Source organism: Barbus barbus (assembly GCF_936440315.1).
Source record: "Barbus barbus genome assembly, chromosome: 43".
Taxonomy (NCBI): Eukaryota; Metazoa; Chordata; class Actinopteri; order Cypriniformes; family Cyprinidae; genus Barbus; species Barbus barbus.
The window spans coordinates 10193700-10207677 of record NC_136721.1 but is presented as its reverse complement, the minus strand read 5'-3'; the positions used below and the strand labels follow the sequence as shown (position 1 = coordinate 10207677).

General features: G+C 38.2%; 2 protein-coding genes across 2 annotated transcripts; both read left to right on the top strand.

Annotated features, from left to right (window-relative positions):
- The first annotated feature begins 1176 nt into the window (after positions 1 to 1176).
- Positions 1177 to 8635, top strand: LOC306862426 (C-X-C chemokine receptor type 3-like). The gene is made up of 3 exons (XM_079405228.1): positions 1177 to 1321; positions 6319 to 6699; positions 6982 to 8635. The coding sequence occupies exons 1-3, from the start codon at positions 1289 to 1291 to the stop codon at positions 7636 to 7638; spliced, it is 1071 nt and encodes a 356-aa protein (XP_079261354.1). The 5' UTR covers positions 1177 to 1288; the 3' UTR covers positions 7639 to 8635.
- Positions 8636 to 9344: 709 nt separating this feature from the next.
- LOC306862483 (proheparin-binding EGF-like growth factor) lies at positions 9345 to 13832 on the top strand. Its single transcript, XM_079405299.1, has 6 exons — positions 9345 to 9495; positions 9846 to 10049; positions 10639 to 10819; positions 11158 to 11313; positions 11409 to 11497; positions 11581 to 13832. The coding sequence occupies exons 1-5, from the start codon at positions 9453 to 9455 to the stop codon at positions 11482 to 11484; spliced, it is 660 nt and encodes a 219-aa protein (XP_079261425.1). The 5' UTR covers positions 9345 to 9452; the 3' UTR covers positions 11485 to 11497; positions 11581 to 13832.
- The last annotated feature ends 146 nt before the right edge of the window (positions 13833 to 13978 follow it).

The window sequence follows — 13978 nt, the reverse complement described above, 5'->3', positions numbered from 1 at the left end:
TGTTTACTTCCATGCAATCCAGCTAAAATAGAGCTCCTGGCAGGATTTTGAGGGATCTCATTAATTCAGAAAAACAGAATTTTTCTTTTTTTTTTCATGAAAAATTATCTCGTAATTCTGAGATAATTAAGTCGTTAATTCAGAAAAACAGAGCAAAAACGTTTTTTTCATGAAAAATTATCTCGTAATTCTGAGATAATTAAGTCGTTAATTCAGAAAAACAGAGCAAAAACTTTTTTTTCATGAAAAATTATCTTGTAATTCTGAGATAATTAACTTGTTAATTCAGAAAAACAGAGCAAAAACTTTTTTTTTCATGAAAAATGATCTCGTAATTCTGAGATAATTAAGTCATTAATTCAGAAAAACAGAGTAGATTTTTTTTCCTCAAGTGAATGCAATACGCTTCCCTCCGTATAGTACTGCTGCTCCATAGTATAAACAGAGTATGTGCCATTGCGAATCTCGAAAGTTAAAGTGAAACTAAAAAAAATCTTCGCAGCCTACATACACAACCATGGCAACGACAATCGCGGAAACAAGCAAAGATGACACAAAAGCATATTCAGGCAAAAGCCAACACGGATAAGTTCTGTGAGACAAAGCAAAATCAAGGTTACTCACCTATCAAAAAGAAACAACACAACCTCGGAGTCCAATTCGACCCCTTCCTGCTCCTTGAGTTTCTCTCCACAGCCGGAAAGCTTTTTCAAAAATGGCTTAGTGCATGTGGCCTGGCCGCCACTACTTAGGCTAATGTACATAGCGGAAACCCTGATTTATCCTCTGTGTACTACTGATGTTGCCTTTCGTAGAGACAGTGAGGGGGACGGATCTGGTCACCATGAATCTGGGGGGGTCATGTCCCCCCCGTCCCTAGTGCCATCTGCGGGCCTGTCCAATACTCAAGAAGAGAACTAAACTGCTGTACCCAAAATAACCACAAGATGTCAATAGCAAAGTAACTATTTTACAGTTTTTTTTTTAAAGGGGTCATATGCTGCGATTTCAAGTTTTGCTTCCTCTTTGGAGTGTTACAAGCTGATCGTGCATAGATAAGAACCCTGAAGTTGCAAAGACTAAAGTCTAAAGAGATATTCTTTATCAAAGTTAAGACTCTGCCACGCCCCCCTAAAATGGCTCAGTCAACCACGCAAAGAAAGAAGGCGTGGTTTCAGTAACTGAAGTAACAGTTTCTATGTGAAAGCAGAAGCACTTTATTTGGCCTTCCGAAAGTAGATGCATTTAGTAATCATTAAGATTACTTAACAGAACAGCAACGCATTTAATGGACGACTGTTTCGTGAACCTAGGAGAAGAGGTAATTGACTTTGCTATGACAATCTGGCGCTTCTGAATTAGCGACTGTATGTTTTGTTATTAGTTTAAGCATTTGTTATTGACTGCTCAAATGCGGAGTTTTGCATGTCGCGCGCGTGTGTGTGTGTGTGTGTGTGTGTGTGTGTGTGTGCGCGTGCTCGCGTGTGTGAGAGAGGAAGTACACAACCCCGGCTTGTGTACCGCAAACACATACCACTGTCTTTACATTTAAAGGTGCTGTATGTAGGATTTTGACTCTACTAAAACATAAAAATACCATAATATGTTTGCAAATATTTAAGAAACACGCTAAGTTAACATACTTGTTTATCTGAAAAACAATGCTACAGTCAGTTATTCTCCTTTGAAAATGTGTATTCCAGCCTGGAACGTCTGTGTTTGTTATGGTTTGTGAAACCCACCCACTGCCAGTTTACCCAATTGTATTTCAGCACGCCGTCTCCAATATTGTGAATTTGGACTGCAATACCTAGGTCAACCGCTAGGTTGTACACTCAGTAATGTAATTGGTTATTTGTCATTTTATGATACATTTTTTCCACTAAAGTCTACAGGAATTAAAGGAACACTCAACTTTTTTGAAAATAGGCTCATTTTACAACTCCCCTAGAGTTAAACAGTTGAGTTTTACCATTTTTGAATCTATTCAGCCGATCTCCGGGTCTGGCGGTAGTACTTTTAGCCTAGCCTAGCATTAGGGTGACCACCTGGCTATTGCTCTGTTGCAGGACGGCCGACATGATTTTGCGGGACAATGCGGACACAAGGGAGAGATAACTTACTATATTATTCCATGTAAATAAATTATGATTTTAAGCAACATGTCTTCTTGCAGTGATTATAACATGCTTTAAATCGCTAGTAAACGTTATAAAAAGTCAATGATGGCACTGTGAAGTCGTGAACGTACGTCACTCAGTTTGATTTTATTTAGGTTGCTATCTTTTGTTGGAGAGAAAAAAACTTGTCAAGCTAGCATTAACATTTCTTTGGTGTCCATTTCTCTTGTGAGTTTCCCCATCTCCATGCCTCCTTACATCCCCCTCACCTCCATGTGTGACGGTGCAACTTCGGTGACATACACAGCACTCTCCTTTTTAGGATCATCTGTAACTGGTTTTAACCATGTGTATTTTTTCTCCCATTCTTTATTATAAGAATAAAGTCGCTTTTTCTTCTCTGGAGCTCCCGATAGATCCATTTTCTCTCTTGGTGTTTTCCCGCTCTGGCGCTACTGTCATGCTGCCCATGTTCAGGGTTTTCTAATTATTTTCATTATTATTATTATTATTTTAAATTTTGGAATTATAATTTAAAGGAATATGAAAAAAATACAGAAAAAATACTAATAAAAAATTAATAACAAAGCGTCCCATTTCAGGACTGTCCCGCAAAATGCGGGCCGGGTGGTCACCCTTAGCATAGATCATTGAATCGGATTAGACCATTAGCATCTCGCTCAAAAATGACGAAAGAGTTTCAATAATTTTCCTATTTTCTACTTTTTCTATTTAAAGCTTACTCTTGTAGTTACATCTTGTACTAAGACCGACGGAAAATGAAAAATTGCGATTTTCTAGGCCAGGGGTCTGCAACCTTTAACGTCAAAAGAGCCATTTTGGTCCTTTTCCCACTGAATAAAATTCACGTGGAGCCACAAAATATTTGAACCCCAAATAAAGATAACATGGCATATATCTAAAGTTTTATATTCAGTTATGTTATAGAGCAGGGGAGTAGCAATCATTTCAGAAGTGAGGGGGACAGAAATGTTAAATGTAATAATAATAATAATTATAATATTCATGTATGTATAATTGACACACAAAAAAAAAAACTTTTCTCAGACTCTTACTTTTAATTGGCTAAGAATTAAAATACACTGCTGGACAATAACCAATAATTTGTCTTCTATATTATATTTGATATTTATTTTACTAATGACAATTTTATGGTTATGATTGTATAATCAGTATATACTACAAACACTTTTTCCATTTTTATCACAGAACAAGGCAGAAAATAGGCTATATTTATAGCTTCTGTACTGTAATTAATACTGTCAATTACCCCTTGATCATTCATATTACCTGGAGAAGACTTGAAAAACATAAACCATATCATCTTCACGTTTCATCAGTTAAGGTTTATGCTTGTTATTCAGCTTAGTGATAGCTGGATGCCTTTTTCCATATTAGCAAAGAGTTCTTTGATATTAGGGATTTACTAGCACGTAAAAAGTTACTATTACTTCCCATATGAGTCCGTTTTGGACTTTCTGCAGAGCATGAGAGTGTTCAGCGCTCCGTGATGTTCACATCACTTTGGTATACGAATAAAACGTATCCAAAACGACGTGACTTTCTTTTCTTTTTTAATTTAAACCTAGATTTATTCACATTGGCTCTTGAAAACCTCTACTTTAACACAATTGACCGAGAAAAAGTGCAGGGGAAGAGTTTGGGTTTTGTACACCCACGCTACAGGGAGCCACCGCAGAGGGATGAAAGCCACAGGTTGCCGACCCCTGTTCTAGGCCGATATGGCTAGGAACTATACTCTCATTCCGGCGTAATAATCAAGGAACTTTGCTGCCATACCATGGGTGCAGCAGGCGCAATGATATTACGCAGCGCCTGAAAGTAGTCCCCAGCTAGGTAACTAGTTATGATATAGCTGGGGACTACTTTCAGGCGCTGCGTAATATCAGTTGTAAAATTAGCCTATTTTTGTAAAATGAGCGAAATATTTCAAGCCTATATTTCTTGAAATTTTGATGATTATGGCTTACAAATAATGAAAACCCAAAATTCAGTGTCTTAGAAAATTAGAATATTACATAACATCAATAAAAAAAGGATATTTTAAACAGAAATGTCAGGCTTCTGAAAAGTATGTTCATTTCTATGCACTCAATACTTGGTTGTGCCTCCTTTTGCATGAATTACTGCATCAGTGCGGCGTGGTATGGAGGCAATCAGCCTGTAGCACTGCTCAGGTGTAATGGAAGCCCAAGGCTGCTTTGATAGCGGCCTTCAGGTCATCTGCATTGTTGGGTCTGGTGTCTCTCATCTTCCTCTTGACAATACCCCATAGAGGTTCAGGTCAGGCGAGTTTGCTGGCCAATCAAGCACGGTAACTCCATGGTCATTGAACCAGCTTTTGGTAGCTTTGGCAGTGTGGGCAGGTGCCAAGTCCTGCTGGAAAATGAAATCAGCATCTCCATAAAGCTTGTCAGCAAGAGGAAGCATGAAGTGCTCTAAAATTTCCTGGTAGATGGCTGCGTTGACTGTGGACTTCAGAAAACACAGTGGACCAACACCAGGAGATGACATGGCAGCCCAAATCATCACTGACTGGGAACTTTACACTGGACTTCAAGCAACATCGATTGGATTCTGTGCCTCTCCACTCTTCCTCCAGACTCTGGGACCTTGATTTCCAAATGAAATGCAAAATTTACTTTCATCTGAAAAGAGGACTTTGGACCACTGACCAACAGTCCAGTTCTTTTTCTCCACAGCCCAGGTAAGACGCTTCTGACGTTGTCTCTGGTTCAGAAGTGGCTTGGTAGCCCTTTTCCTGAAGACGTCTGAGCGTGGTGACTCTTGATGCACTGACTCCAGCTTCAGTCCACTCCTTATGAAGCTCTCCCAAGTGTTTGAATCAGCTTTGCTTGACAGTATTCTCAAGCTTGCGGGCATCCCTGTTGCTTGTGCACCTTTTCCTACCCAAATTCTTCCTTCCAGTCAACTTTGCATTTAATATGCTTTGATACAGCACTCTGTAAACAGCCACACCTTACAGTAAAGAGCCTCTGTGACTTACCCTCTTTGTGGAGGGCGTCAATGTTCATCTTCTGGATCATTGCCAAGTCAGCAGTCTTCCCCATAATTGTGGTTTCAAAGAACAAGAGATTCCCGGAATTTATACTGTAGGGATGGTCATTTATTGAAACTCAAATGTAAATATTCTAACATTTTGAGATACTGATTTTTGACTTTCATGAGCTGTAAGCTCTAATCATCAAAACAAAAACTTTTGAAATGTTTTACTTTAGATGTAATGACTATAAAATATATGAAAGTTTCACTTTTGAAATAAGTAATAAGAAAAAAATGAACTTTTTTCACGATATTCAAATTTTTTTGAGATGTACCTGTACAAGGGACCCAATACTGTTTGTGGAGATACCAATCCCGATCAAACACAGCTGACTGTAATTATCAACTTTGCAGGAAGGCTGAAATGCAGAAACAGGACTGGGCACCCTGATGTTGTTTCAAATTTGTAAAAAGTTTTTTTCTGCAGCAGAACACAAAAGAAGATATTTTCATGAATATTTAAACGTTTTTTTTTTCCTTCTGTACAACAAATAACAATAACAACAAAAACCCTAAATTGATATATTTCATTTTATGGGGTAAAAAAAAACTGAGTATCATCTTCTGTGTTCCACAGAAGTAAGTAAGTAAGTAATGAAATGGCATTAGGGTGAATAAATGATGACAGAATTGTCCTTTTTGGCTGATTGATCCTTTAGATTGAGCGTGACGCCTTTCAGCCAGCCACCATGTGTCATCATTGCCCCCTGTTGGTCAAAACAAGTTACTTTAGCAAAAGTAATAGTGATAAACTAAAAGGGTTCCCAGTCTTGTTATTATAGATCTGCCATCCTGCAGAGTTTAGTGCTAGCCTAGCTCCAAAGAACCTGTATGTAATTATAAAGTGCTTCTGAAGATTTTAATCAACTGGATCAGATGATTTGATTAGGGTTGGAGTGTAATTGAGGGATTGGGATTAGGGTTGGAGTTGCAGAAAGTTAGCAACCTGCTGCCACACACGAAATAGCTCATTCACTAGTTTAAGATCTCACACCTAAAACACTCAGACTCATAGCATTAAAACACTGTATTGACAGTGGATGACAGAGATACTATTGCTAGTATTCAGTGTAAGTTCTTTCTTTTTTTGCAGAAGATGAATGCCGATATAAAGATCACCATTAGAGCGGAAGACTTGGACTTCATTGATTACAATGACAGCTACAGTGAGAATTATAATGAGTTCTGCTGTGGTGGACCTGGGTGTGATCAGGAGTCTAGCATGCACTTTGATTCCATTTTTATTCCAGTCCTTTACTCTGTGGCGCTGGTAGTGGGGCTAGTGGGAAATGGGCTGGTTTTGGTGGTACTGTGGAAGAAAAGGCTGTACTTGAACATTACCGACATCTTCATCCTCCATCTGAGCTTAGCAGACATTCTGCTGTTGCTAACACTGCCCTTCTGGGCTGTAGAGGCAGCAAATGAGTGGATCTTCGGCACAGTGCTTTGCAAGCTGACTGGAGCTCTGTTTAAGGTGGGCAGAAGAATGTTTAGGGTGTAGTGTTTATGGTTTTGTGCTGACCTTTGCATTATTTAAATTATTAAATTCTAGTGCTCTCCATTATATTGTTTCAAGCATATCTTTAATGAATAATTTCCATGAATTGCAAATTTATACAACAGATATATTATGCAGGAAAAATTAAAAGGATATTACTCAAAAATGAATAAATAAATAAATAAGCTACTCATTTTTTTAAATTTCTTCAAAAATGATTTTTGAAAAATATCTCATTGACACATCTTTCTCCATCAGATCAATTTCTACTGTGGCATTTTCATGCTCTCCTGCATCAGTCTTGACCGCTACCTGTCCATCGTTCACGCAGTGCAGATGTATTCTCGTAAAAAGCCAATGGTGACTCACTGTTGCTGCCTGATGGTCTGGCTCTTCTGTCTTCTGCTCTCCATCCCTGACTGGATATTTCTTAAGGACTCCAAGGACTCCAGACGTCAGGATAGAATAGAATGTTTTCAAGTTTACCCATCTTATTCTTGGCATCTGGCCGCCCGTCTGCTCTACCATATGTTGGGTTTCGTTCTTCCAGCACTAATAATGCTGTTCTGTTACTCTTGCATCCTGCTGCGGCTGCGGCGTGGCTCCCAGTGCAAGCAGAAGAAGAGGGCCATCCGTGTCATCGTAGCCCTGGTAGTAGCCTTCTTCATCCACTGGACGCCCTACAACATCACCCTCATCGTTGACACCAAAACCAATGTGACCAACAATACCAGTAACCAAACGTCCTGTGAAAGTACCACAGCATTAGATGTAGCTCTTACAGCTACTTCCACATTGGCCTACTTACACTGCTGTGTCAACCCAGTGCTTTATGCTTTTGTGGGGGTGAAATTTCGCCAGCATCTGCTGGACATGCTGAGACCACTAGGCTTCACGCTGAATGTTTGGCTTTAAGTATGCAAACATTGCTGTTCAGACCAAGGATGATTACTATAGTTTTAATAATCATTATAATTGTATGAGAGGACGGAAGTCCACACCACCAATGATAACATCATATAGAGGAAGAATATAATTGAAATCACTTTCAGAATGATTTTCCAGTTGATGAAATAGGAAAAAAACATTGACAGCCAAACAGAATTCATACAGCTTTAAAGGGCTTGAGCATTTAAAGCTACAGACAACCAAACTGTAGTGCACATTTATAATAAACAAACGTCATCGTTCTTTGGTGTGGACACTATTGATCTTAATAGTGATCTTTATAGTTATCATTCTTGAGGTGTACAGGTCTTAAGTCTCATGACAGTGCTTTTTAGTATGCAGACATAAATACAGAGCAGTCTTGTTTAATCTTAATTTCAAATATTTCTCTTTGCACTTGTGGCGGCTACTGCAGATTCTCAACTGTTTTGTATTTCTCAAGCATACTGACTCCTTACAGCTCACACATTTATATAATTACACATTTTATATTACACATTTAGATAAAAAGTTTCTATTTTTGTCATAATGGCAGATTTTTCCAATAGATCAGACTTTTGACAAAACAAGAGCCTCTGAATTTTATTACTGTACATTGTTATTGTGTGTAGTGTCTAAAAAGTTCCTGATTTTATTTGTTAATTGTCTTGTGTTTGTTTATGATGATTTCTTGCTTTGCTGTAAATACATTTTGAAAGCATCTTAGGACTTAATCTGAAGCAGTTCACATGAACAGTTTCTCATGTGAATTAGAACTGGGTAAATGTGTATTTTGGTGCTTATTGTCTTTTTGTATGCTTTTATATTTTGATTCTGACCCGTGTGCAAAGTTTCATGAGTTTTTGGAGCATGTTTAGGCCCTCAAAAATGCGATTCACTTTGGAGAAGAAGAATAATAAACGGAGCAATTCCAATAGGGTCCTCACACCATCGGTGCTCGGGCCCTAATTAGTAAAGATCAGCCACACTTGGCCTAAAAATGTCTTTCTTTAACCAGTCCGTTCTCATGTTTATAGAAAGGATTTTAATTGATGACTTATATCTGCATATTATGAAATTATATGTTTGAGCACAAGGTGGTGCCAGTGATCCAGCTGCAGATAATCACTCTGCGTGTCCTCCTGAAATAATACATGCGAATGCATACTCTAAAGTAATCAATAACAGTTTCAACTTGGTTTTTTTAAGCCCTTTAATACCATTTTTTTCCAAAGGCATACTAAAGTTAGACAAAATACTATAATTGTGAAATTTTGAGAGCATCTTGACCAAATCTTTTACAGATGCTATATTGGTTCACTGCTTAAAAATTCATCTTAAGCTCAGAGCAGGTCCAAATTTGTGGATAACCACTACATCAGCCATGAGTTGGTCATACCAGTTTTAAATTTAATCTGTTTTTGGAAAGTTTAGACCTAGAAACTAGTTACCACCTTAAAACTGATTAATTAATATTAACTAGACAGTAATAAACCTGTGACTCTGCTGTCCCCTTAAATTATTGACGTGTCAAATTATCAATCAGTCTACTCTAGACACAATGGACTATAATACAGTATATTAACTTTGTCTTGCGTGCTGCTGCTGATGATTGATTAGGTGTGGCCAGTGATTCATAAAAGGGAAGTGTGTGTGGTGGGTCTATAAAACTGCACCGGCGCGCGCTCTCCGCAAGAGACTTTTGACACAGTCCCAGGCGCGCGCATTGCGTCCAGATCGCGGACGGTGCTGGAGGCATCAACTTCTGATTCTGTAATATCTCGGATTATACTACAAGCAATATGAAGACGTTACGAATTGCGATTTGTCTCGTCCATTGTCACGGTAAGTGTATAAAACAATGGCTTCTTCATAAAATATGCTGTTATAACTTGCATGGGACCAGCCTAGTAGGAACAATTGTTACACGAGGTTCTTTCAAGCGATATGAATTTATAATTAGTTGATATTAGTTGCAGTTCTAGCCAATTTTGACATATCTCATTTTATTCCCTGTTTATTCCGTGGTTTAATTGGACATTTTACACTACACGCGACGCGTATTTATAATCACCGTTAGCTTTTAGTTTTGCCATTCAATTTTGCCCTTTTTTTTTTCTTTTACATATTGACTGTATGCAAGATAAACAAAATATGTGTTTTATATATATATAAAGTGTCTTATTCTGTTCCAGTGTTACTTAAGGTGTGCAGTGGCGCCTCTGTGGACAGGTATGAGAGTGCCGAACCCAGAACAACAACGGTCAACCTCTTTAACACCCTAGAGAAAACAAACACAACAGGGGACCAGATGGACAGAAAGACGAATGTGTATGAAGATGATTATTATGATGAAGATTATGACCTCTCTGTGGAGTATGACTCAAACCAACCAAGAGGTAGACTTGCTTCATTTCTCTGAATGCAGTTTTTAAAAGTGGTCAGCCAATGTTTCAGTGCCCAGTGCTGATAAAGATCAATCTTCTGAATAAACATACACAAGTACTCCAAAAATATAATTTGGGCAATAAATATAATATCATATATACTTTATAACAGGGTTCCTCAAATCCTTCCCTGGAGGGCCAATCTGCTGCAGAGTTTAGCTCCAACCCTGATCAAACTCACCTACCTGTGATTTTCTAATGATCTTGAAGACTCTGATTAGCAGCTCAGGTGTGTTTGATTAGGGTTAGAGCTACACTCTGCAGGAGTGGGCCAGATTTGAGGATGCCTGCTTTATAATGTACTTTTTTATAAAAAATTGTAATGATAAAAAAATGCACATTTTGAAATCCCACTAGGTTGAATGACTACTTGCGTTAAACCAGTTAATATCATTATATTATTCAAAATAATAAAATTAAGTGTTGTATACTTCCACAGGAAATGCTAGCGAACATGTGAATATATGAACTGAGTGAGGTAGACTATTGTACGATATTAGATCATCATGGACTGACATCACCGCTCTTTCTTGCTCAACAGTGGCATTTTCCAAACATCCGTCAGCTATTCCCACTACTGAGAAGAAGACAAAAAAGGGAAAAAGGAAGGGCAAAGGAAAAGGCAAGGGAAAAAAGAAGAACCCCTGCCTGGAGGAATACAAAGATTTCTGCATTCACGGAGTGTGTCAGCATCTGAAGGAGTTGAACACTCATTCTTGTGTGTGAGTTTCATGCAGTTCTTTTGCATTTTCCAGTTTCTGTTCGACAAATTAAGGACATTCTTTTGTTTTAGGCTTAACCTTTACTTCCAAAACTAATCCAAAAGCGGCTTACAAGTTAGAAACAAAAACAAGCAGTTAATCATATAAAAATCAGGAATATTACAATATACAGTTTGAATAGTAGATCAGGATAGCATAAAATTAGAGTGAAAAAATAAAACGATTAGAGATTTTAAAGAATAGGAGTTTAATCTAAATGAATTTATTTTGTTACTTGATATGATTCTCCTGCTGTGCATTTGAACTAATTTTGATCTTTTGGATGGTGTTTCTTACAGATGTAAAACAGGATACTCAGGAGAGAGATGCCATATATTCACCCTACCGGTTATTAAGGAGGAACAGCGTTACAGCCGGACCACAGCTCTAGCAGTCATAGCAGTGGTCCTGTCCCTCATGTGTCTCGCAATCATCGCTATTCTGCTGGCACTAAGGTAGGTTACCATGAATCAGCAATATATTATTCGTAATCATTAAACCATTGTTGTTTTACAAAATTCCTTAGATATTCAGAATGTTTTTCTTACAGGTACAACAAAAAAGATGACGCTGATGTAGAAAGTGAAGAAAAGGTCAAACTTGAGGCAACATCAGTGCAGAAGTGATAAGGGAAGAAAGGTAAATAGTTCTCAATGAATGTTCAGGTTTTATTTGTTAAATATTAAAATGAATATAAAATCATATTTATTACTGTTTTACAGGACAGAGAAACCCAAAAGAACATGTGACCCATTGATAGAAAGCACTGAGGACTGAGGAGTAAGCAGAGGCACAATTTCTAGATTTCTAGATCATTACTTTTCAAAAATCCTTGCCCCCGTTCAAATTGGTCCCTGATGTCCTGCAGTTATGGTGGCTTTCTACACTGGCATGAAGGATGTTTTGAATGCTGCTTTCATGTGTAGTACAATGTCCTTTTCAACCTATTCTCCTTGTGGAGAACATACATACCCCTTTTCCACAAAGGCAGTTCAAGTGCTGGTTTGGAGCCAGAGCCTAGTTTCAAACTGGTTCTTCAGAGCACCAGCTCTGAACCAGGAAATGCGGTTCGTAAGTAGCACCAAAACATTGCTGGGCTAGAAGTAAGAACCGCTTGCTTCAGGGGCTGGAGGTGGAGTTACCGTGACCAACAAGATGAACAGAAAATTATGACCGCCATATTTGAAAACATATTTGAGCTAAACACAAACCCGTTGGATTCGCATTGTTTTTAATGCCAATTTAGGTTCGCAAAGCCATGAACATCAATAGCAATGCATTATTGATGCTGTGTTTAGACTTGTTCGGGATCCATCAGGATGCTGCGGGAGCGACTGGAAAGCAGATGGCTCTTTATGCTTTTGGATCGCTCTCGCAATGCTTTGGTGTCATATGCCGATAGATCTCGAACACGCCTGTTGTGGTTGGCACTGCCACCCTAGTGAAAGATGAGATGTATTCAGTGACGTAAGACCTGGCTCTGTGGTGGCTCTCTAGCCTGTGGAAAAGCAAACCGGTTCTTAAAGGGCTCGCCACTTGAACCAACTTTGAACCGGCAATAGCACTGGCTCTGAACTAGCACCTGGTTCCTGCTGGTGGAAAAGGGGTAACAGAGAGGCAGGCCCGGTCCTACGGGGGTGCTAGAAGGTTCAAATTTACATTCGCCAAGTGCCAAATGCGAGTAAAAATTATGATTATGTGTAACAGTGTCATTCACCAGTTGGTGGGAAAAACTTTTACGAAATATAACAATGTAGTGAGAGCAACAGCCATTTTTTACAAATTCGCTTTTTCTGACGTAAATGAATAAAATACTCTTTTCCAAAGACAAGATCATCGTGATTAGCTGTTCTGTCATAAGCGACGAGCGAATCAAATAAAATAATACAAATGGGCTGATAAGGTCAGAGCAGTGTGATGGCCCGCTTGTCCCTAGACACGGTTTTAATAACTTACCTATGAAGATATTGCTGCTTCATTTTGGGAGATTAACTTTTCCCTTTTTATTCTTCATAACCTGAGAATGTGGCGACACATACCTGGGGTTACGGCACCTAAATGGTGCAGTGAAGTTGGCTATAGTTTGAACGGTTGCTCGTTCGGCTGTACACATACGCAGAGCCACTTCAGACACCAGTAGCACTTCAGTGGACGAAAGCACACACACACACACACACACACACACACACACACACACACACATACATACACATACATACACATACACATACACATACACACACACACACACACACACACACACACACACACACACACACACACACACACACACACACACATACATAAGTGATTTGATTTTGGAGCCGGGCCTGCAGAGAGGACTGAACCGGATGAATGTATGGCAACTTTAATCAAGTTGTTTTTTGTTCTTTGCTTATTTATTTATTCTAAAAAGGGTGTTTCTGGTTTTTCCCATCAGTCTAAATCTATAGTACTGTTGGAAACACCACAAAGCACTTGTAATTATGTATTTATAATGTATTGGTTATTTATTTTGATATGTAACAATTTTGTGTACTGAATGCACTGTAAGTTTTGTAAAAGTGTTTTTATTGTATAGATATTTATTATTGATAGATACAATCAAAAAATGTTCAAATAGTTGCATGACAGACTTTGCAATCACATATGGAAGACCCTTCAGTACAATTTTTATAATATTATAGTTAAACTGTGAAGTAAACAGATTTGCGGAGCTCTAAAAATGCAATCAGTTAAATCACGTACTGTGGAGGAATGACAGACGCAGGGCTTTGTAGGTCTTTTATATGTATTACTGAAAAGGTGTAGCTTAAATTAAGTGAAATAAAATGGAATAAGTGTATCAAAGTATTTTAAGTGCTATGTGTATAGTATAAAATAACATGATTTCATTTACTAATTTTAAGCAATAACAACCAAACATTTTCAACCGATGATATTACTGTTGTTTTACTTTAATAAACAATTATGTAACAATTATGTGACTTCTGTGATCTTGTTTTCAGTGTTTATATTAGTAACTCTGGAAAGATTCAGGTCTGGTAGAATATTTGTCACTTTTTTTCTCAAATTAAGTGCATACAAATGTTAGTTGTGACTAGTTAGTTACATCTCGTA

Excerpts from the sequence above, each read along its gene's own strand:
- LOC306862483 (XM_079405299.1), top strand. The coding sequence starts at position 9,453 with ATGAAGACGTTACGAATTGCGATTTGTCTCGTCCATTGTCACG. Across the intron at positions 9,496-9,845 it reads TTGTCTCGTCCATTGTCACG|TGTTACTTAAGGTGTGCAGT; the intron begins GTAAGTGTATAA and ends ATTCTGTTCCAG. Across the intron at positions 10,050-10,638 it reads TGACTCAAACCAACCAAGAG|TGGCATTTTCCAAACATCCG; the intron begins GTAGACTTGCTT and ends CTTGCTCAACAG.
- LOC306862426 (XM_079405228.1), top strand. The coding sequence starts at position 1,289 with ATGGACGACTGTTTCGTGAACCTAGGAGAAGAG. Across the intron at positions 1,322-6,318 it reads TCGTGAACCTAGGAGAAGAG|AAGATGAATGCCGATATAAA; the intron begins GTAATTGACTTT and ends CTTTTTTTGCAG. Across the intron at positions 6,700-6,981 it reads TGACTGGAGCTCTGTTTAAG|ATCAATTTCTACTGTGGCAT; the intron begins GTGGGCAGAAGA and ends TTTCTCCATCAG.